The sequence below is a fragment of the Carcharodon carcharias genome, chromosome 9 (genome assembly GCF_017639515.1).
Source record: "Carcharodon carcharias isolate sCarCar2 chromosome 9, sCarCar2.pri, whole genome shotgun sequence".
NCBI classification, from domain to species: Eukaryota; Metazoa; Chordata; class Chondrichthyes; order Lamniformes; family Lamnidae; genus Carcharodon; species Carcharodon carcharias.
The window spans coordinates 5,444,871-5,467,235 of record NC_054475.1 but is presented as its reverse complement, the minus strand read 5'-3'; the positions used below and the strand labels follow the sequence as shown (position 1 = coordinate 5,467,235).

The following is a 22,365-nucleotide window of genomic DNA, read 5'->3' as shown; positions in this document are numbered from 1 at the left end:
TCAAGTAATTTGACAGCTGTTTGGAAAGATCCATACGAGGCGTCCACGTGTGTCTCATTACATTCCACTGGCTATAAATCAAATGCAGTCAGGAAAGTTTGCTACCGTGCCTTCAGTTAAAGGGCTGGTCATCAGCATAGTAAATAAGACTACAGAAGGCATGTTTTAATGTTTCTTCTTCACACACACATATACAGGCTGCCACTGACAGCCAGTTCCAACTCCACTTAAGGGCATCTGTAATTGACACCTTCATAATAGCAGTCTTTATGCAGAGCAAGAGGCGTAAGTCAAGGCTGCTCACATGTAGTGTCACCCAAAATAAGACTCAATGTAGTTACAAATGCCATGTAATCTGCAATGCCCGAGGACTTCAATTTGATAAACAGGAACAAAGGAACAGAATTTGGCCCATCCAGCCTGCTCAAAGCCATGTACAAATTGTGCACAACTTAAAAAAAAATCCATTAGAAAGTGATGGCCACTCACTTAATGTTTCTTCTTCACACAAGAATACAATTCCTTGTATTCTTTCTTACCCCTCCCCATCTCTAATCTCCCCCAGCCCCACTACCACCCTAAGATATTTGGTCTCATCTAATTCTGGACCCTTAACATCACCAATTTTAAACATTCCACCACTGGGGGTTGTGCCTTCAGCTACCTGGACCCTAAGCTCTGGAATCCTCTCCCTACATATTTTCACCTCTCTATCTCACTATTCATGGGATGTGAGCACCCTAGCTTGGCCAGCATTTATTGCCCATCCCTAATTGCTCTTGTTCAGAGGGCACTTAAGAGTCAACCACATTGCTGGTGGGTCTGGAGTCATGTAGGCCAGACCGGGTAAGGATAGCAGATTTCCTTCCCTAAAGGGCATTAGTGAATCAGATGGGTTTTTACAAAATCGACAATGGTTTTGTGATCATCATCAGGTTTTTAATCCAAGATTTTTACAAAATTCAAATTTCACCATCTGCCTTGGTGGGATTTGAACCCAGGTCCTCATTGTATTACACTGGATCTCTGGATTACTGGTCCAGTGACAATACCACCACCTCCCTTTGAACAAGTTTCTGAACATATTCCCTAATATCTTCTTAAATGACTTGTTATATTTTGTTTAATCATGCTACTGCAAAGCCTCTTAAGACATTTTATTACATTAAAGATGTTATACAAATATAAATTATGCTCTCTATTTAACTTGTTCTGGCACCTGTAAGGACTGTTTAAATTTCTGATATTACTAATGTATCTTGATATGGGTGTTGAGTCACTTTTTGAATTGTTCCTGCAAAAATTCAAAAGAAGAAATGTTAGAAATCTACAAGTGCTTTGGAAGATTAATTCCACGTCATGTTTCACAATTTCTGCTATGTAAGGATCTTGGTATTGTGTGTCATATATACCAATGTTATCTTTAAGTTAAATACAACTGCCAAGGGATTAGGATTGCTCCAGGGTTCTGAATATTGTGCAGGATAGTGGGGAACAGGAATATATATTAAAACTATATTGACCAGTTTATGAAATATCATGATCATTTCAAAACCAAAGTAATAATAATCTTCACACCTGGAAGGGGGCAGGGAATAAAGGTGGAGGAAGATAATTATAGCCATAGATTGTCTTCTTTTCCAATCTTTGGATAGACTTTATCTGAGAAAAGGCCATATATGAATCATTAAAGTTCTTATGTGCATAGGCAAAAGTGGCCAAGTAGAGTAACTATTATAATTTAATCCAACTAATTTCAGTTCCCTCCTTACGTACAACAAAAATAATAAAGTGCTCCACACTGAACGAGTGAGCGCTCAGTTCCATTATGGTCTAGTGCACTGGCAAGGTGCTCTGTAGGAGATTGGTAGCCTACAGGAAGATTCACTGATGTGAGACTCCCATCTTTTAACTCAACAATTCCAGCAATGCAAAAACATCAAGAACATCAAAAGGCCTGGAGAGAAAAAAACCCATCATGCATAAGAAATTGGAAGGAGTGAATGGCTATGGTGAAAATAAAACTGGGCTTGTGGAAGCGACGCTCCCTCTCCTTTGCGGGTAAGAACCTGGTCTTCAGGTGTGAGGCACTCTTGGTGTTACTGTACGTGCCGCAGGTCCAGCCCATCCCTCACTCCTGCACTGTGGCAATCATCCGAGCCATCTTTCGCTTTATCTGGAAGTCAAAAATGGATCGTGCTCGCAGTGACACATTGTACAAGCCTCTGATAAAGGCGGAAAAAAACGTGCCTTACATCACCCTCATCCTGATGGCCACCTTTGTGCGGCTGCAACAAGCTGCGCGTAGACCCTCAGCACGCAAACACCAAGTGTCCCTATGTGCTGAGGTTCTACCTGTCCCCGGTGTTGCGAAGGATGGGTCTGGCCACACTGCCACAAAATGTTCCAAGTAGTTGGACCGTGCCGTACCACCTGTCCCTCATGGAAAAATTTATGCAGAGAAACACCTTTGACCACAAGTCCATCAGGCAGTGGTCGGCATGTAACATCCTGGAGGTCCTGCGGGAAGAGAAGATGGACCCTGTCGGATGGTTCCCCGAGCAGACTGTCAAAGTCATTTGGCAGAATGCCTCACTGCCAGAACTTTCCAACAAGCACCAAGATGTAGCTTGGCTGGTGGTGAGAAAGGCCCTCACCGTCAGACCCTTCCAACACGCCAGGAGTCTTAACCCTCCGCACACTGCCCTTGAGGTGGCTGTGGTGGGGAGGAGACCATTGTTCATCTCCATGTAGATTGTGCCTTTGCAAAGAAGGTCTGGAGAGAGATGCTGTGGTTTTTGTTGAGGTTCATCCCGAGCAGATCTGTGACACAGGACTCTGTGCTCCGTGGGGTGTTCCCAGGGACACACATCGAGACAAACATCAACTGCAGCTGGAGGATCATCAACTTGGGAAAGATGCTTTTTGGTCTGCCAGTGCAAAGAATTGTCCCCGACTGAGTGTTGCAGACTGGCACATTCCAAGGTCCAGGACTACATGCTGAAGGATGCACTAAAGCTTGGGGCAGCCGCCGCAAAGAGGAAAGGTCGTTGTCTAAGACCTTTCTGCCACAGTGCACCGAGGGGCTGGGAAAGGTAAGACCTCCTGGGCTGTATGACTCACATTGAATGTATGCTGTGAATACTAAATGTATCATATTTTGTATTGAAGCACCTCAGAGTACAACATGATCTATGTTGATAATTTGAATACCATTGCACTGTTTGACTGTCTGTAATGACTATATTGAAATGTCTGTAATGTTCATTGATTGTTTGGAGCACCTCGTGATCTATGTGGAAAAGTTGAATCTGATGACACTTTTTGTGATGGCCATTTTGAAATGTTTTGTAATGTTCTTTCAGATATTTTACGAATAAAGTATATTTTACCAAAGAAAATATAAAAGGTTACTTTTTCTGGCAACGTTTGATTTTTTTTTAAATAAACAGGACTCCTGATAAGCAGGCTGCCTTACTGAATAGGATTTGGTGTCACCAGTGTCCTGAACAACTGAAATGCTCAGAGTCTGTAAATTATTCACACCTAAAGTTATTTCTGTATCTCAGGTTTCCTGGTATAGTCCAAAAACTAGAGTCAATATTGGTTCTGTTATACCTTTGGACCACAGCTCAAATAATATCAGAACTGGGGTTGTCGGAAAGCTCACTACAGGCTGGGACAAAGTAAAGAAGCATTTCAAAAATGTGAGGTGATAAACCAAAGCCCCACCTGGCCTCTCAGGTGGATGCAAGAGCATGGCATGGTTCCAAGAAGAAAGGGAGTCCCCACAGTGTCCTGATCAACATTTCAATATCAATCAGCACCAGCTGAAAGATAAATGCAGCAGGATCTTGCTGTGTGAAAATTGACCTTTGCCTAAAAACTAGTGATTGTAGTCAACCCTGCAATGACAGGGAACATAAAAAGCACTATACAATTGCAATTCTTTACATCCGTTATCACTCGTATGTTATTTTATGGTTATGCCAGTAACTTTCAATTGATCTGCATTTACCACCTATTATTACTCATTGTCAACCATACATAAGTGACTACTTGGCTCTGAATCACTTTTGGCCGTCTTGTGATCCTGTTAGGCACTATATAAATGCAAGTCCTTCTATCTATACACATTTCTAATGCATAAAGAAAATAGTGTCAAGGTTTACAAATGCACGTTAAAGAAGTATAGCCACTTCCCAGGATTCACAGAGGTCAATCACCTCCAGACTTACAGCTCAAGTAACAAAATAGTTACTAGCTCCACTGGATATTCAAACTAGTTTAATTTATTTTTAGAATAGTAAACAGTGTCCCTGTGTACTGTACATTGCTGCAGATTCTGACTAAAGATGAGAAAGGCCTGGGGGCTGCAGGAGTGGGTGTGCGGTAAGAGGATATTCTCATGAAATGAACATTGGTCAAAATATATGCATGCAATTGCCAAAACCTACTTTGTATGTTATGGGGTGAACTTCATGCTTGCAAAATGTGCTTATACTTGGGAACATTGCTCCATTTTCATTTGGGTCTGATTTCAAATTGACACCAAGTTCTAGTCGTACTTGCTTCCTATTTCCAATTCCAAAGCAGGAAAATAAATTCACCCAGGCCTCGTCCCTCTGAAGAAGAGTCATACGGACTCGAAACTATAACTCTTGTTTTTTTTTTTACTCTCCACGGATGCTGTTAGAGCTGCTGAGTTTTTCCAGCATTTTCTGTTTTTGTCTCGTTCCACTGTGACTCAGTGGATGGATGCACCATATGGGGAGTGGAACGGAATCATACAGACAGGGACATTGGAGGATCATTCCCTAGCAGCAATCAGTGCAGGGCTGCCATTGGCTAGAATTCTCATGTTGGAGGGAAGAGGGACAGGGAAAAATAGCTATATCTCTCACTCATGACCATTATAGGAAAGTGTATGTATCTAATGTGTCAAGAAATTGTAACATTTTTCTTCTGGCAATAATCCTGGCATATTTTATGAACTGGAATTCAGGCTATAATTGGATTAACAGTTAGAGTGACGGCAAGAGTCTAAAGTCAACAGTAAGGAGTGGTTTTGGTCTATTAATGAACTAAGAGGAACTTCAATCAGAATTTTACATAAAGCGATAACAGGGATAGTTTAAACTGAGTTGTTTTAGTTCAAAGGGGGATATATGCAGGTTGTAAAAAGGTGTAAGGTAGTGAGGTAAAGATAGACATGTAAAACAAATTTACTCTAAGAGCTAAGGTAAAGAATAGTTTAATCAAGTCTGGGAAGAAAGCATTTCTAAGGAGGCTGGTTGAGACAATAGAGAGATCAAAGAGAAGGAATGCATTTAAGGAAGCACTGAAGCCTATGTGAGGGGCTAGCTGGTCAGATCTCCCAGAAGACAGTGTGGACAAGGCCAGACTGAAAGAACCAGTTGCTGCCAGCCTTAGAGGACACCCCAAAGAAAAAGCACAGTGCGGCAAATATTATTGGACTTCTATAGATTCTAAAATCTATAAGGATGGTTGAACAGAAAAACGGGGAAGGTTAGCTCTAAGGGAAGTTAAGTTAAGATTTGTGGAACTGTCTTAAAAGTACTGTTTATTGTGTAAAGCGATTCATGTGTTTAAGTGTAATTGTGTTTTATATCTTCTCTTTATTCTTTTAATAAATGTTTACTATAAAATCATCACAAGTTGTTGGGGACATCATTTCCTGATTTCAGAACATCTTATACTATACAAACTGCAAAGACCATTTTGGGATTTGGGCAGCTCAGCATTTACCATCAGCTGTGCCACAACAATCGGCACTAGCTAAGGGCAGGTTCAGTCTCAATTGTAATAATACTGCAATTAAATATTCTGCTAAAAGCCATGCTCTAGATCTGAGCATATAATCTATGCTGGCACTTCAATGCATTAATGACAGAGGGTCACACTACCTAGTCGTGAAGACCACAATATAAACACAAGTCCCTTTTGTTCCTTCAGGTTAACACTTACAGAATAGCCATTTGGAACAAATCATATAGAGTTGCCATCATTTGTAGAATCAGATCCCAGTAGAATCAGTGGACACAGGAACTGAGAAAATGGGAGTTGGGAGGGTGGGGGGAATAATGTGGGAAGGATAAGGAGGAAAAAAAACTGGCCAATTATCTTTAAACTCTTGATCTGCTGCAGCTCAAGATGACAGCATCTCATATTTCACTTTCAGCATGCATGGTAACTTAATACAAATCCCTGCCAGGATGTGTATCCTAGGAAGGGATGGTGCAGATTTGTAAATCTGTATGAATGTCACCTCCCTCGGCCTTTTAGAAGGTCTAAGCATTTAAATTGGATACCAAGCACTTGAATCCTGTGACAGTTACATAAATGCCAGGTCCCTTTTAGGTGCACCAAACATTTCCCCTCCCTTTCTGGACACTGAGAAAGGTGCATTCATAGACCTTCTGCCTAAACAAGGGGCAAACATAGCACAATTATTTTGACTTTTTAACTGGGAATAATATTCAATCGGTTATTGAACCTAGTTTTGCTGGGACTTTAACCTCCACTTGGAAGTTAAAAACAGTTAATATTCTAATATCAGCGACTATCAAAGAAATATAAACTCATACCAAATTGCCAACAAGCTGCCCCCTCCCCCAGAAAAATAAAGCCGCTTGCAATCTCAATCAATGGAATTTAACTACAGGTTTCAATTTCTTTAGCTTTATTATCTCAAAAGGCTATAAAGTCTGTAAAGACATCATTAAGGTTTCAGCAATTGAGGACATTGCAAGAGGGTTCGTCTAATCAAGCCTACAAGATAGATGGTGGAAGCAGCACTTAGGAATATAGGTACCTAATTTGCTCGACTATGGAACAGTAAAATGCTTACTTGTGTAACTCATGTTATGTTGTCAGAGGACAAGCTTTCTGCCAGAAGGTAACAAACAAAAACACAAAACGTACTCAGAAAATACAATCAACGTAGCAATTTTTGCACATTTCAACAGAGGCTCAAACCGAGAGATCGACCCAGGGGGATTCTGTCAACAGGTAATACTTCTGTGCTGTAATGATCCTATGATTTTATAACCACCTGATGAAATTTTTGATACTCGCAATCAAGTCAGCAATGTTAATATGACAACATGGCCCAGTGAATGCCCTGAAATCTAAGTGCCACAAAGAGGATCACAAAGGAGAAAAAGAGTAATATTTGGTTTCAAGTCAAATTCAACATGTCCAACTCTATTAGATAGTGCTGGACAAAGAAGCTATTTTCAAAATTTAAAACACATTGGCCTGTCTGCAAAATCATATTTCCTATTGTTACACACCTGTGTCAACCCTATCCATTAAAACATGTCTATCTTTACAGTGCAAATGGGTTATGTAAGCTTTTTTCACTTTGTAATTATTCCTCCCACCAGTTATGGCACTGTAGTGCTCCAGTTCCAAGCCTCAGTATCTCAGAAAATTGCAGGAAAAATCCTTATTTTCCAACCAAATTTTCAACATTCTAAATTCCTGTAGGTTTTGCTATTAAACTGCAAATAATAATTTACAAAGTATTATATACAAATAATGATGAAATGATGTCTGTACGCGCTGATCCATATATCTTTCACCTTCAGACCCTCATCACTTGAAGGCTGCACCTGGTTTTGGCTAATTAATGAAAAAGAGTGGAATTTTACTGAATACATTATACATAAAGCAGTTAACAGGGAGATATATGAAGAAGTGATAACATAGAGAAGTTAAGTACTGGGAGATAAATTTTGCACCTCAATACTTGATCTCTCTGTTATGAGAGATTTAAGATGAGGGAGACAGGAGAAGACAAGCCACAATACAGGAGTTGGCAGAAAGCCCTCCATGTGGAGTCTTGAAGAGAGATATGCGATTCAGCTGTCCTTAAGGGTGTGCTTTTCAATAGACAGCTGGTCGTGGAAAGTCAGTTCTGAGTAACACACAGCAGCATCCAGCATTGAGAACTGGTGGAATGTAGAAAACTGAAAGATGAGATGCGGCAACTGGGGAACCAGTAGGAAGAAAACAAAATGGTGAAGCTGAAAGCAAAAGGACACAAAGTTGAAGTCAGGACAGAAGCCAAAGGGGGAAGACTGAAGAGAGAAAGCCAACAAACAGCAAAGGGAAAACTGACACAAGAAAGGATGAACACAACCAAGTGGAAATAAAAGGGTCAGTTTGACTCAATTTGTAGCACTCTTGCCTGAATCAGAATGTTGTGTTTCAAGGGCTTGAGCACATAATCTAGGTGGAAACACTAACAGAGAGTTGCATTGCTACAATATAAGGAAATTCTACCTCAATCAATGTTAGGAATAAAACAAGATTGTCTAATTTATTTCAGTGCTCTGTGCAAATTGACTTCTGATTTCCCTACAGCACAACAGTGGCTACATTTCAAAAGTACTTAACTATTTGTGAACCCTTTGAGATGTCCATAGATCTATTAAAGCATTGTATAAATGCAAGTTCTTTGTTGGAGGTGCTATCTTTCCAAGCATGATGTTAAATTGAGGCATTGTGCCCATGTAAAAGTAGGTGTAGAAGTTTCTGTGGCACTAAGTAAACTGGGAGTATGGAGTTCTCTGTCTGCCCTGGTCAACACCCTTCCCACCAGCAAAAAAAAAAATGAACCGGTCATTCTTTTTATTTACTGTTGAAGGGATCTTGGTGCATCAATGGGCTATGAAATGTACTTATTAAATGTAAACTGTTTCATCAAGAGGAATTAGAGGGGACTGGAAAGAGGTGTTGTGGTGAATTTAAACAGGGAAAAGTCCAAATATGAGAAGGAAAGTAAATAAAAAGTATTCAGGAGCAGGAAGGGGAGTGAGCAGCAGAATTGAAAGTTAAATACCAGAGAGCTAATCAGAGGGGGTGAAGATAATGAGAGAAGACGTGATAATTAGCAACTCAGAAGTAATTACACAGGAATTACACTGTTTTTATTGAAGGACACTATTGGGTATAATATTTTTCCTTGGTTGTCAATTATTTGTGAAAATAAGCAGCAAGGTGATGACAGTTTAATTAACATATACTGTGCAGAGTGTGAATTAACTGAGTGGGTTGTAGCAATCTGAGGAGCTACCTCATATCTTGGTGATCCAGTCAGGGCTTCATTATAATTTGAGCTGAAGTCGTGTGCAGGTTTAATGCATTTGTTGGATCGCCCAGATGTAATGATATGAAGAAATCTCATCAGGGTCAAACCACTACCAAGGCTTTCGATCTATGAACGGCTGCAGAAGCATGGTTCAATCTTTGCAGCTACCATTAGACAATCAACAGTAAAGGCAGACCTATTTAAAAAGAACTTTAACAGTTGTATGCAATAAAACATTTTCGATCTGTTACCGGAATTAATTTGAATATAAATTGCAAGTGACTCAGAATATATTAATACATCTGGGATAAATTTAACTGATTGCACGTTTTAGTTTGAACTCTGGCAACAAGACTTGCTCCACCGCAAGCACGCTGCTGAAGAGGAGAGGTGGGGTGGGAAAGGAGTAGTAGTGGTTATGATGGTAGGAATGGCGTTGGTGATGGTGGAGGAAGGGCAGGAGGAAAGGGAACTCTTGTTTTTTGCTGGCCCTTTGTTTTAAATCTTAGCTTTGTACCCTTTTGCTATATCTTTCATAAGAATTATTATTTCTCCAAGTGATAATCTATCACTCATAAATACCTCAATTGATTCTATACTAGTGGTTTTCTGTGGGAGTGCGTTCTACATTACACAGTGTCACAAACTTCTGTTGCTGTTTGAACAAAGCTGATTAAAAGTTAAAATTATAAAATATGTCCCCTTGTTTTAGATTGTCAAACCAAAGATAAGTGACCCTCCCCTGTCACACAAAAGGTCCTGCAATCTTTCGGGTTAAAGAGCTGCCATAAACATGTAAATGATAAGTTGACGAATCTGTCAAGGATGTTCCCCATATGTCACTCATACAACCTTTGGAGGCCTGGGTGGAGAGCTTTTTATATAACTTGGGGCAGAAAATAGGCATTCTGCACCCACCACAGTGTATGCAGGTTTTTCAGAGGCTCCATGGCCAAGCTCAAACTTTATCTCCATCTCAAAACCATACAAAGAGGTGCAGGAAGCCAGGCTAATTGGTCCCATCTCAACCTATTGGCACTGACACCAATTGTAGAGGATCCACAATTGCTGCAATGAAAATAATCTAATAAAAAACCAGGGACAAAGGTGGGGCTTTCTTGATCTGAAGAGCTCTGTTCCACAGTAACCGGTAATTCTGTTGTGCATTGCCACCAGATTTCTGAGCTCCATCCCACAATATACAGATGTAGAGATTGGGGTTCCAATGCGCAAGAAAATACAGAGCCACTTCCACAGAAGTGTTTCTGTGCAAGAAAAAAAACCAGCCATAAATAAGTGAGCAGATGAATAAGAAATGCAGTGAACTGTAATGGGAAGATCAATTAATATCTGATGTGCATTAGCAAGGCAACATTGCAAGGGGTGTCCTTGTTCAGTTCAGATGAAATAAATCACAACTCATTTTGTGGTTTGTTCTCAGAACAAGTAAAACTTGCCCAAGATGCAAGTGTGAACATACAAATTAGGAGTGGCAGTTGGCTGCTTTGTCTCTTAAATCTGTACTGTAACTCCACCTCATGCTCAGAGGTACACAACATTTTAGCGATTGTGTTTTTGGGTCAGCAATACATAAGCCAGAGAAACAAAATTATGCCGTCTGTTTTGCATGAACTTCTCTGCAGGCCCACGTCTCATCTCTCTGCAGACTGAAGCACTAAGTAGTGCCAACGTTCGTACAATGCAAATTCCCAGCAGCTGTCAAGTCAGTACATTCAGTGCCACATTAGCCAGTTCAGGCTGGGAAAGTTATTGAACCATTGCAGGTGGAAATATAGTAAATCAGCTTCCAGTTTCTCTTATGTTGTTTCCATTCAGTAATGATTTGTCATGACATAAATAGCATTTATAGAATTATACAGCACAGAATGAAGTCACTCAGCCCATCATGTCTGTGCCAGTTCTTTGAAAGAGCTATCCAATTAGTCCCTGTTCTTTCTCATAGCCCTGCAATGATTTCCTTTCCTAGTATTTATGCAATTCCCTTCTGAAAGGGATTATTGATTGTTTCCACCGATCTTGAGGCAGTGCATTCCAGAGCATAATTTGCTATGTAAAAAATTCACTCATGGCCCCTCTGGTTCCTTTAGCCACTACCTTAAATCAGTGCCCTCCGATTACTGACCTTCCTGCCAGTGGAGCTAGTTTCTCCTTATCTACTCCATCCAAACCCGTCAATTTTCTAAAACCGTCCCCTAATCTTCTCTGCTCTAAGTGGAATAATCACTGGTTTTCTCATCTCTCCAGTGTTCTCAGCAATATTTTTACTTCTTTACAGTTCAATGATATAATATTCTTTATCAGTTTTTAATGAGGCATCATTAACATATGCACCACACACAGAGAAATTTTTAAAACATTTGTAATTGTAAAGGAACTAACATTTTTCCTGATATTACTATGGGATACTTCAAAGCAGGCTTATGTTTGTGTATGTTTGAGTGTGAATAATTTAAGTAAACTGCAGACTGTTAGACTGCAAGGTTTGAATTGTCAAAGCGGTGAAGTGTAAAAACCAGGCATTTGAAATGTTCATGGATGAGCTATGTAAAATGAAATTTACATTTTTAGATAAGTGGGGAGGTTGTTAGCTTTTCAAAGGGATGTATGCCTTATTTACCTTGCCAGTTGTAAAGTTGTTACGTAGATTTTTCCCAAAAGGTCTGGCCACAATGACAACATAAAAGTTTTTTTATATTCTGGGAAAAGTAAATTCCAAAGACATGGTGGAAACAACAGGATTTACAGGTCAATGGGGAGGAAATATATTTAAAGAAGGATGGAAAGCTGTATGGGGTGTGGCTATGTGCATTCTTGACTGTGAAAAACAGACTGGTGAAGCAGCAGCCTCTAGCCACCTCAGACATCAGCGCTTGTTTGTTCCATACATCCATGTGCAAGGTTTTTTTTAGAAGCCTTGGAAGTCTGTCCATCCCTGTCAGAATTTTATATGTTTCAATGAAATCACATCTCATTCTTCTAGACTCCAGTGAATACGTGCCTAGTTGGCCCAATATCTCCTCATATGACAATCCTGCCATCCCAGAATCAGTCAGGTAAACCTTCACTGCACTCCCTCTATGGCAAGTATATCCTTTCTTAGGTAAGGAGACCAAAACAACACACAATACTCTAGGTGTGCTCTCACCAAGGCCCTAAACAGCTGCAATTAAGACATCCTTGGTCCTGTACTTAAGTCTTCTTGCAATAAAGGCCAACATACCATTTGCCACCTTAACTGCTTGCTGCAACTGCATGCTTGTTTGCAGTGATGTATAAGGTCACCCAGGTCCCTTTGTACAACATTTCCCAATCTATCACCATTTAAATAATACTCTGCCACTCTGTTTTTCCTACTGAAGTGGATGACATCACACTTATCCATGTTATACTGCATCTGCCATGTATTTGCCCTCTCACTCAACCTGCCTAAATCACCTTGAAGCTTCTTAACACCCTCAGCGCTCACATTTCCATCAAGTTTTGTGTCGACAGCAAACTTGGAAATTTTACATTTGGTTCCCTCATCCAAATCATTGATATATATTGTGAACAGCTGAGGCCCAAGCATTGATTCCTGCGGCACCCCACTAGTCACTGCCTGCCACTCCAAAAAAAATCTCATTTGTTCCTACTGTTTCCTGTCTGCTAACCATTTCTCAATCCATGCCAATATATTACCTCCAATCCCACATATTTTAATTTTACACACTGACCTCTTATGTGGGGCTTTAGCATAGAAAATAGGAGTAAGCCATTCGGCCCTGCTCCACCATTCATTATGATCATCCAACTCAATAGCCTGCTCCCGCTTTCGCCCCATACCCTTTGATCCCTTTCGCCCCAAGAGCTGTATCTAACTCCTTCTTGAAAACATACAATGTTTTGGCCTCAACTACTTTCTGTGGTAGTGAATTCCACAGGCTCACCACTCTCTGGGTGAAGAAATTTCTCCTTATCTCAGTCCTAAATGGCCTACAGGACTGCCTGTCTGCCAACCAGTTTTCTATCAAAGCAGATAGTATCAGAGGAGAGAGCAGATGAATTAATGCATCAGTTGTAACAGGACAACTGAGGAGTAGGATATGAGCTTGCTGAGAGGTTCTGACAAACAGCAACTTGAATACTATATTTAAGAGGTCACACCATTTTTTACTGTTGCGCTGATGTAGGGTGAACACCTGAAGTGTCAACTCATTTGCTCTCTCCACAGGTAGATGTGTTTCTGACATTTTCTGTTCTTGTTTAGGATTTTGAGCATCTGCAGTTTTGTTAAGTAATACTTATGGAGATGATGACCTTGGGACGTGATATGCATTACTGTCAGCACATAGAGTCACTGAGCAAAGAAACTAAGGTTTGACCCCATTTGTTGACAATTAAGATATAGCAATGCCTATTAAATATCATTAAAAAATGAAATTACTTCCTTCAGTCTTCCCTTCCATCTACAACCTTAAAACTAAAATCTGATGCCACCTCTCCACCGGCTTACTCTTTCCTCCTGCTGTCTAGCATTGGCGAGGCCTTGCACTGTGGACGTTGGCTCTGTACCTAGGCTTCCCAATAAACTACGCACTTTGTGGAAACAGAATTTAGGCACGTGCTCTTGGGTTCAATCATGATCTTCCAAAATGATGCCAAGACCTCAAAAAACCCAAGTATTTGCCACTTTTAAAATTGATTTGATGCAATGACATGCAGGCTCATCCAAGTGTAATTACTTTGTAATAATCTTTTTCCACACTAGCCCAATTGAATCGAATTGGCTATGACAAACATAATTGAAGGAAAAACGTGCAAAATGACAGAGAAATTAAATGGGTCTCGAAAACTGTTAGCATTAGTCTCCTGACTGTCTTGTTTTCACTGTGCAGATCTGTTCTATCTACGTGTCCACAGTTCAGCTATTGAAATTCAAAGAGATTACCAGGATAGAGTGGCTACAGTGAAAACTGCAAGATCTGTGATATCGCTGATCTGTTACTCAAGCCTTCAACACAAAGAGCTGTAATGAAAAAGCTCAGGGTATATTTTTTCCCTCCTCAACAGAAACTATTCCCAACTCAAATGCACCACAGGAATTGGTAGGGGCATGTGAAACCCATATAGGAAAGGATTGGTGTGTATTCAACAGTTGAAGTGGCCAATTTACCTAAAGAGGAATCATCATTTATATAAACCAACCAATGCACACAGACACCATGTTTTCTGCTGTCAACTTCTATAGTAAGGGGAAACCTTGTAATAAAAAAAAAAAACAGCTTTTTCTTTTTTCTGTGGGGCAGGGAGAGAAAGAGGAGAATAATTCCTCTAACCCCGTTACCATGTTAAAGGAGAAAGGTACAAATTAAAACCAGGTGAACAGGGTTTAGCCTGACTGCATAGAGCAAAGTGGCTAAAGGCAAAGAGTAAACCTTTATGATTGAGGATAGACTCTCACTCTGAGCCAAGGCCATCTTATTAACTTGGGAACAATTCAAGCAGTGTTTCTACCTGTACTTCACAAAGCACAACTGGGAGTGTATTAAAACTTTTGTACCAAGTCAGCTGAAAATTGTGTTAAAAAATTCAACCTGGACAGCAAGTGTGGGTTGTGTCCTTCAGTTGAAGGGAGCAGTCTGAACTATACAATACCGGAGTGCAGTTTTAGTGGTCATAGGCTGCCCCTGGAGATAGCCGCAAAGAAGCAGTGTGATATTCTGGATTCATGACCACAAACACACTAAATTAGGAACAGTAAGGTAAATAAAGCCAATGACAATATTGGAGTAGGAATCGTAAATAAAATACTTGCGCTAGACAGGCACATTTCAGCTCAGGGATATAACTCTGGACTGTTTGCTTTTTAAAATAATCCTTCCCATACGTGTGCTGGAATTGAGGAAAAGGAGAGGGGGAAAGAAGAGGAGACAGAGCAAAAATATCATAATTACTGTAAATGTAGCAGCTATATTTGTGTCAGAATAAGCTTCTCTGTTGTGACAACTGTCCAGAAATATTAAGTCGCTCCAGTGACAGAATTTGATTTGAAAATTAAACCTTCACACTATGTGGTGACAAGGAGACAGATATACCCAGAATGTACACAAGGCCAGTGGCTTGACACAAGAGCTGTGACAATATTTGGGTTAGCTTGGGCACGTGGACAAGGGAAAGGGGGTAAGTAACTGGGCAGATAAATGTGATTAGGACAACTTGCTCATAAATGGACTGGTTGGGCTAAACGGTCTGTACCCAGGTTGTAACTTCCATGTATATTTCTGATTGGTTCATAGCTCTGCTGCAGGAGTGAAGGGAAGCATAGAAACCATGACCACGTGTGCTGCCGGGTTATGGTTAGAGATACCTGAAAGAGGAGACAACTACATTTTTAAAAGGAGTCTTGGTAACTAACCTTTATTTGCTTTTTAAGCAGGCTCAAATTTTGCTTGGGGTCCAAATGGGTCAACCCTAACCATCCAGCAGGTATAACTATTGTGGCCATCTCAGATTTTAGAAGTACAATTACCGATCCTTAACCAAAAGCAAGAACCTGGCTTTTCATCCAGTGTCAGCCATGGCTCCATTGGCAACATCATTCAAGTTAGAAGGTTGTAGCTTCGAGTTCCACTCCAGAGACCTGGGCACATAATCCAAGTTGACACGCCAATGCTGTACTAAGGGAAAGCTGCACTACTGGAGTTGCTGTCTTTCAGAGGTGTTAAACTGAAGACTCATCTGTTCGCTCAGATGGATGCGAAAGATCCCATAACAATTTCTGAACAAAAGCAGGGAAATTTTGTCCCCCTCCTCCAAGTCCTGGGTCAATATTTCTCCTTCACTAAAACAGATTACCTGGTCGTTATTACATTGCAACAAGACCCCATGAACAGCAATGTAAGAAATGCAGCAGTCAAAACAGTTACTATGCTTTAGAAGTACTTCTTTGGCTGTAAAATGTTTTAGGGCACCCTGAGATCATGAAAAATGCTAAGTACGTACAAATGTTTCTCTATTTTGAAATTTGGTATTCTCTGAATAAACTGTTTGTCACTGCAGGCAGATTAATAAAACACATTTAAAAATAAACTCCAGTACAATGTTTTTACATGCATGAGAACAGATCAAAGCCGACATAGGACTATGGGTGCGTACAGTGATTAATTAGCTATGGACAGAGAATCACTACATAAGATAAAATTTTCTTGCAGATTTCCATACTGAGCAGATGGCTTTAACCATACAGTAAACTATCCAGAGCAGCAGTTAACAATCTAATTTGGTATAGGGCTTGAAAACATTAAAATCTTAATATAACTTGTTTATTTAAATGAGGAATATGCCTTATTTTCTGGAGGGAGTGGGAATAGGTACTTATTGGATGGTTAAAGTGGGACAAGGGGGAATTACTAAAGATACAAACATGTTAGGAGATGTTTTAACATTTATGGTTTTGGAGATCGTTAATACTCGAGTAATGTCAGTAACGCAGACTTTTAAAAACATTTCCAGTCTCCCAGAGAGCTGCCGATTCACTCAGGCAACACTGACTGAGCAGTTCCACTTGAAACAGCTCTAGATCAGCTTACTTGCTGTCACTTTTTTGAGTTGATCAAGAGACACTCCAAATGTGGGTTATTGAGTACAGGATTAATTTGTGCTATATGATACATCAAGCAGTTTCTAAAAGAATCAGATTCCTTGCCCACATTCAATTGGATCTGGAAATTGTTCCACTTCTGCTCTCACCATAGGACTTGTGAACAGAACAGTAAGACAACAGCATAGTGGAAGCACAGACAAAGCTGAATTGCAGAGAATGGGACAGGGAGGTGTTTGTAAGAGGCAATTTTTGGCATCCTGGCTAACCACAAAGCAACTTTAATTCCTCATTAATTCAGACCACTGCTGTTTTAAAAGGGTAAGGCAGTCATCTCAAACACACTAAGACTAACAGAAAAAGGTTACACAAGCATCTGAAAACAATTTGTTCAGCTTCGTAGCTCAAGTTGTTGAACTCTGAACTTCCAAACCAAATGATTAAATCTAGGATCCCTGTCTCCCCAACACTGGAATTTTCAACCCAGTTGGATGGGTGGTGTCAACTTTTAAGTCAGGTTGCAACCTCCCATAAGATGACTAACGTTTCATCATGGGCAAAGAGGCAAACCCAAAAATGTTTACCAAGTACAATTAAGACTGCACCCAGTCAGATCAGACTGCACCGAAGTGCTCCATTCCCAGATGGGTGTGCTTCAGACCAACCCTCCTTTCCACTGAAAGAAGATCATACTAAAGATGGAGCAATCATCAAGAGGTAGAATATCCACGTGTGTCATACATATATGTTTCCCTGGACTAGGAAGGGAAGGGTGGGGATGGGGTACATTGGTGGGGTAAATTAAAAAGAGATGAACTAGTGTTCTTATTCCTGAAACGAGCTTTGTTGGAAAGTGTGGATATTGGATGGGAACAGAAATTCACTATTCTGCAGTTAACTACTCTATCCAATCACTATTACGAGCTCACCTGTGAAGAGCAAGTTAGTAATGTATCAGAGCAAGTGAAATTGAAGCTCAGCAAGAAGTTGGGAATTGGAGGAGAAATTGCAAGGGAATTAATTTAGCAATTCATATTGACCAGGCGCTAAATATGGACCTCCTTTTTGAGCATGATCTTCAATGACTGTACATCAGACAGATGGTCATTAGGGATCTGCTTTATGAGAAGCATTATTGTAACTCCACTTATCTAAAAGCATCAGAGTTTATTAAAATGAATGAGGGTGACAGGAGGTACAGCATTGGGATCTTAATGAGGGGACCAGGTTTCAGGTCAGCTCAGTGAGAAGCTGGGTCAACAGTAGAAAGAGTATTCATTGAATCTAAGATGTTTCCTCTTGAATTGAGCAGCTCAGATAGCAGGAATGTGTGCAACTAAGGATGAGTCGGTCAAAAGCAAACTTTAAAAAAAAAGTCTTTACTTTTCACCTCAATCTACCAGTCCTCTTCCCTTGATAATCCTGAATACCTCTATCAGATCTCCCTCTAATTTGCTCTGTTCTAACGAAAGATAAGCCAGTCTCTCCCTATATTGGTCATACCTCTAAATTGCTCTATACATACTCCATGTCATCTTTAACATCTTTAAGTTAGGACACTTAACGCCAGACACAATATTCTAACTCTGGTCTAACCAATTATTTTGTACAGGTGACTGTTCCATGCTGCTGGAAGGCAAAGCGCGAATAGTCTTAGAGGGTGGTACCTGGATGTCGAGGGGCACCATTGCAACCTGCCTACAGCCAGCTGACCTATCATGAAGCCCTTAAAGCTTCCAACTTTGAGGTGGGGAGGTGGAGGAGTGTGTGCAATCCGTAGCCAAAAATTTGAGAAGCCGTGAACTTGACTTACAAACAACTGATATTATAAAAAGGATGAATTCAGAACACACGCAGCTTTACTATACTAAATGATGGGAGCACTTCCCCACCCAATGCAAAGTTCATGTACTGCTCTTCAAATCCCTCCATTATTTCACCCCTTCCTACCTCTGCAACCTCCTCCAGCTTCACAACCCTCCTCTAATTCTGGCCTCTCGAGCATCCCTGAGTTTAATTGCTCAATCACTGGTGGCCATGCCTTCAGATGCCAAGGCCCTAAACCTTGGTAGTATTTCCCTAAACCTCTGGCACTCTTTCTTCCTTTAAGGCAGTTCTTAAAGCCCATCATTTTTACCATCTTCCCTAATATCTCTTCATGTGACTCAGTATTGAATTTTCTGATAATACTCTTGTCAAGTGCTTTGTAATGTTTTATTAATTAGAGCTGCTATATAAATACAAGTTGTTGCCGATGGAAGACAATGAATGCTATTTTCTGCCACCCACCCTCAGGCTGTAAGCCTCAATAAATATTTTCTGCTAATTTTAAATGATAACATTGCGTGTGTCATGTTGCGAGTTGTTTCATATTCAGCCTAAAGTGGAGGACACAGGAGAGCAATTCTTGGCAAGTGGTGTGGCATCTCTCCGTGGTGTTGTATTCAAATTGCAATATGTGCCAATCCCAAAAATAAGAAACCCTTCAGTTATAGAGTTAAGATACCTGGGTAACACACAGTGAGTGTGCCACTATTAAATGATGCCTATGGTGGTTTTCTAGACTGCTGTTGAAGCCATTTTCCCCACCAGGAAACCTGACAGAATGCCAATACTCAATTCTCAATGCTTAGACAAAATTTGTTCCCATATTATGAAAAGAAACAAACTGTATTGGAGTCTATGGAGAACAAAACGCCCACGTCTAAATAATCATTCTAAAATAACACCAACTGGAAACCAGCTTAGAATATTTATACCAACACTAATTAATTCAAAATTGGAATAAAAAAAAACTGGAGGAAATAGATTTCCTGTAAATTCCACTGCAAAATGCTACTAACCAGTTTTTGGAATTGAATTAAGGGGTTCAGTAAAATGTCAAATCTTACAAAGCAAACATCAAAAAGCTAAACTGAAAGCTTCAACAAATCACTTAGCCCGTCAGAAAGATGCAGAAACTTGCCACCAAATTCTTTCTTAAAAAGAACAACATTATTTCAAAGTTGCCACTGAGTATAACATGCGAATAAAGGTTACATTTAGTGTTTCTGCTACAGTGCTGCAAGTACAAGTCACACAAGGCAGCCTTTTCTCTCTTCAAGGGGATTTTGACATTCCACAAGTAAATATGGAGTGATTTTTATGCATGCCACGCACACTCTGCTTATTTCAGTAAGAATCAGTTTCATAACCATAGTCACTGCATGGGAAATGCAAAGCAGACTTTAAAGACGGAATTAAAATTTCTTCAGGTGAAAAAAAAATTAACTGCTCCGAATGCATGACGTGGTAGGTTCTGTGCCCCTTATCAAGATTTTACACGTTGCTAAACTGCCATTCCCTGCAGAGGTTCTTAATAGGAGATCTTTACTTTCCCCTCAGGGCAGAGAGGTGAATTAAAGGGAGTCCTCCTATTTCATCCATTCCCCCAGGGGCTGCTTCAGAACTGTTTTGGCTGAAGACCCGGGTCCTCTACCTACAACCATTAGTCTGTAGAGACTGTTTGGTGTCACTAGTACAAAAGCCACACAAAACAAACACACACACACACACTTACCTGTACAATATCCAAGACCATCCCAGCTGCCACTGTTCCAAAGCCTGCCAGCAGGAAAGGGAACACAACCTGCAGTCCTATAGAGAAAGAGGTCTCTTTGAGGGAATCGTGAGCCCGACTTGGGGTGCTGCTGGTATCATCGCTGTCCATACTCTGACTGCCATTCTCCAGGAGGGCATCTTCCTCCCTCAAACCCTTGGCATTGGCACGGGAGTCTCTCACTACAGCCTCCACACTTTCGCCCTGCTCTCTCACCTCTGTTAAACAGTCTGAACTCTCTGTCTCCACCAGCTCCTTGGAGGAACTAGGAGTTATAGAAATGGCAAATTCATCAGAGCTGCCAACGACAGGATAGACATTTCCATTGGCATGGTAAAGTGGGCCAAGATCTTTCTGTTCCATGGAGTTAGACATTGCGTATTCACAATCTTTGGGATATCATAATACGTCTCCTCATTTTCTTTCCTCTTGATCTGTTTCAAATATTAAAAGATTTTAAATGTTTGTTCCCCTTCTGCCCTCCCCTCAAAATTAAAAGGTAGTTTTTTTTTGTTTGCAAACTAAGATTTGGGTTATAAAGATCCTTTTCAGCCTCTAAGTTCCGAGATGGAATTGGCAGAACTGCATTTTCGTCAGAATTCAATCCACAAGACCAGCTCCAGGATGGAAATGTGGCACCTTTTTCAAACGCGGCAAAAAAACAAAAATATCTAGATAGATAGACATAGATATATATCTTCCAGTGTAATAACAGGAACCGTGAGGGCGAAGGGCTCTTTCCGAGGTGTCTCTGAGTCAAATCTGACGCGGGAAACGGCGACAAGCTCGCTCCTGTGAACAGAATAAAATAGTACATTAAAATAATGTCTTTTTTTTTGTTGGGGGGGGGGGGGGGGAATAACAGTAAATAATAGGGACAAAAGATTTGATAGATGTACAAGGGGGAAGAGCGGGAGGGGGGGGGGGGGGGTGTGAATCTTGTGACCAAACTCTGGGCAACAGAAGCACAGAAAACCCAACTTGCAGCTGCAACGCTGAGCTGGAGCCTGTCAGCCTCCCCCTCGGGGGTCAAACCCCCTGGTGACTCTCAACATTCTCCAGCTCCAGCTCCAGCTCCAGCTCCTGGAACACTTTGTAAAGTTTCCTCCCGCCCGCCCGCCCGCCCGCCCAACACTGAATACAGGAAAGGAACCAACTGCTGCCCCCGCTTCATTTACCCTGGTTCAGCTGCAGCCGGCCGGCCGGGGCGGGTAGGGAAGGGAAGGGAAGGGAAGAGAAGGGAAGGGAATGGAGCCTCCTGCGAGCCTCCTCTCCTTGTGTCTCCTCTCGCTCCTTCCTCTTGGGTTTTCTCTGCTGGGCCCCCCCCCCCCCCCCCCCCTCCCTCACACACCCGCCCACGCCCGGGGGGGGGGGGGTGGTTGGTGAGAGACACCTTGCTCCCTCCTGTCGGGTTAACGTGTTACCTGGTGGAGGATGTGAGGCGCTGTCCGGCCGTCACTCATTAACCGGCGGTTTGAGTCAGTTCCGTCAGCCGCTCGGTAACAAGGCCTCCCCCCCACCACCACCACCACCACCACCACCCCCCGCCCCCCGCCCCCCAGCAGCTTCTCCTCCTCCTCCTCCTCCTCCTCTCTGCCGGCTCCGGCCGCCAGCACGTTCCAGCGACGCAGGCGCCCTTAACCCCCCGCCTCTGCCCCGCGCAGGCGCCCTCCCTTTCTGCCCGCCCCCCCTTCTACACCGCGCAGGCGCCCTTCCCTTCCACATCGCCCCTTCTACACCGCCCCTCCCACCCCGCGCAGGCGCCCCGCCCACCCCGCGCAGGCGCCCTCCCTTTCTGCCCGCCCCCCTTCTACACCACGCAGGCGCCCTTCCCTTCCACATCGCCCCTTCTACACTGCCCCTCCCACCCCGCACAGGCGCCCCTCCCCTCCCCTTCTGCCCTCCCCTCCCCCCCACCCTTCTACACCGCCCCCGCCCACCCTGCGCAGGCGCCCTCCCCTCCCCTTCTACCCGCCCCGCCCACCCCACCCCCACCCCACGCAGGCCCCCCCCTCCCCTCCCCTTCTCCACCTCCCCCCTCCCACCCCG

General features: G+C 41.9%; 1 protein-coding gene across 1 annotated transcript in view; it reads right to left on the bottom strand.

Moving 5' to 3' along the window:
• Positions 1-21,836, bottom strand: part of LOC121282225 (solute carrier family 41 member 1-like) — a 57,529-nt gene extending 35,693 nt beyond the window's left edge. The window contains exons 1-2 of the mRNA XM_041195826.1: positions 21,741-21,836; positions 20,278-21,108 (exon numbers count right to left, since the gene is read on the bottom strand). Coding sequence (XP_041051760.1) covers positions 20,278-20,691 — 414 coding nt within the window. The 5' untranslated portion in view covers positions 20,692-21,108; positions 21,741-21,836. The remainder of the gene's footprint in view (positions 1-20,277; positions 21,109-21,740) is intronic.
• Between the last annotated feature and the right edge of the window lie 529 nt (positions 21,837-22,365).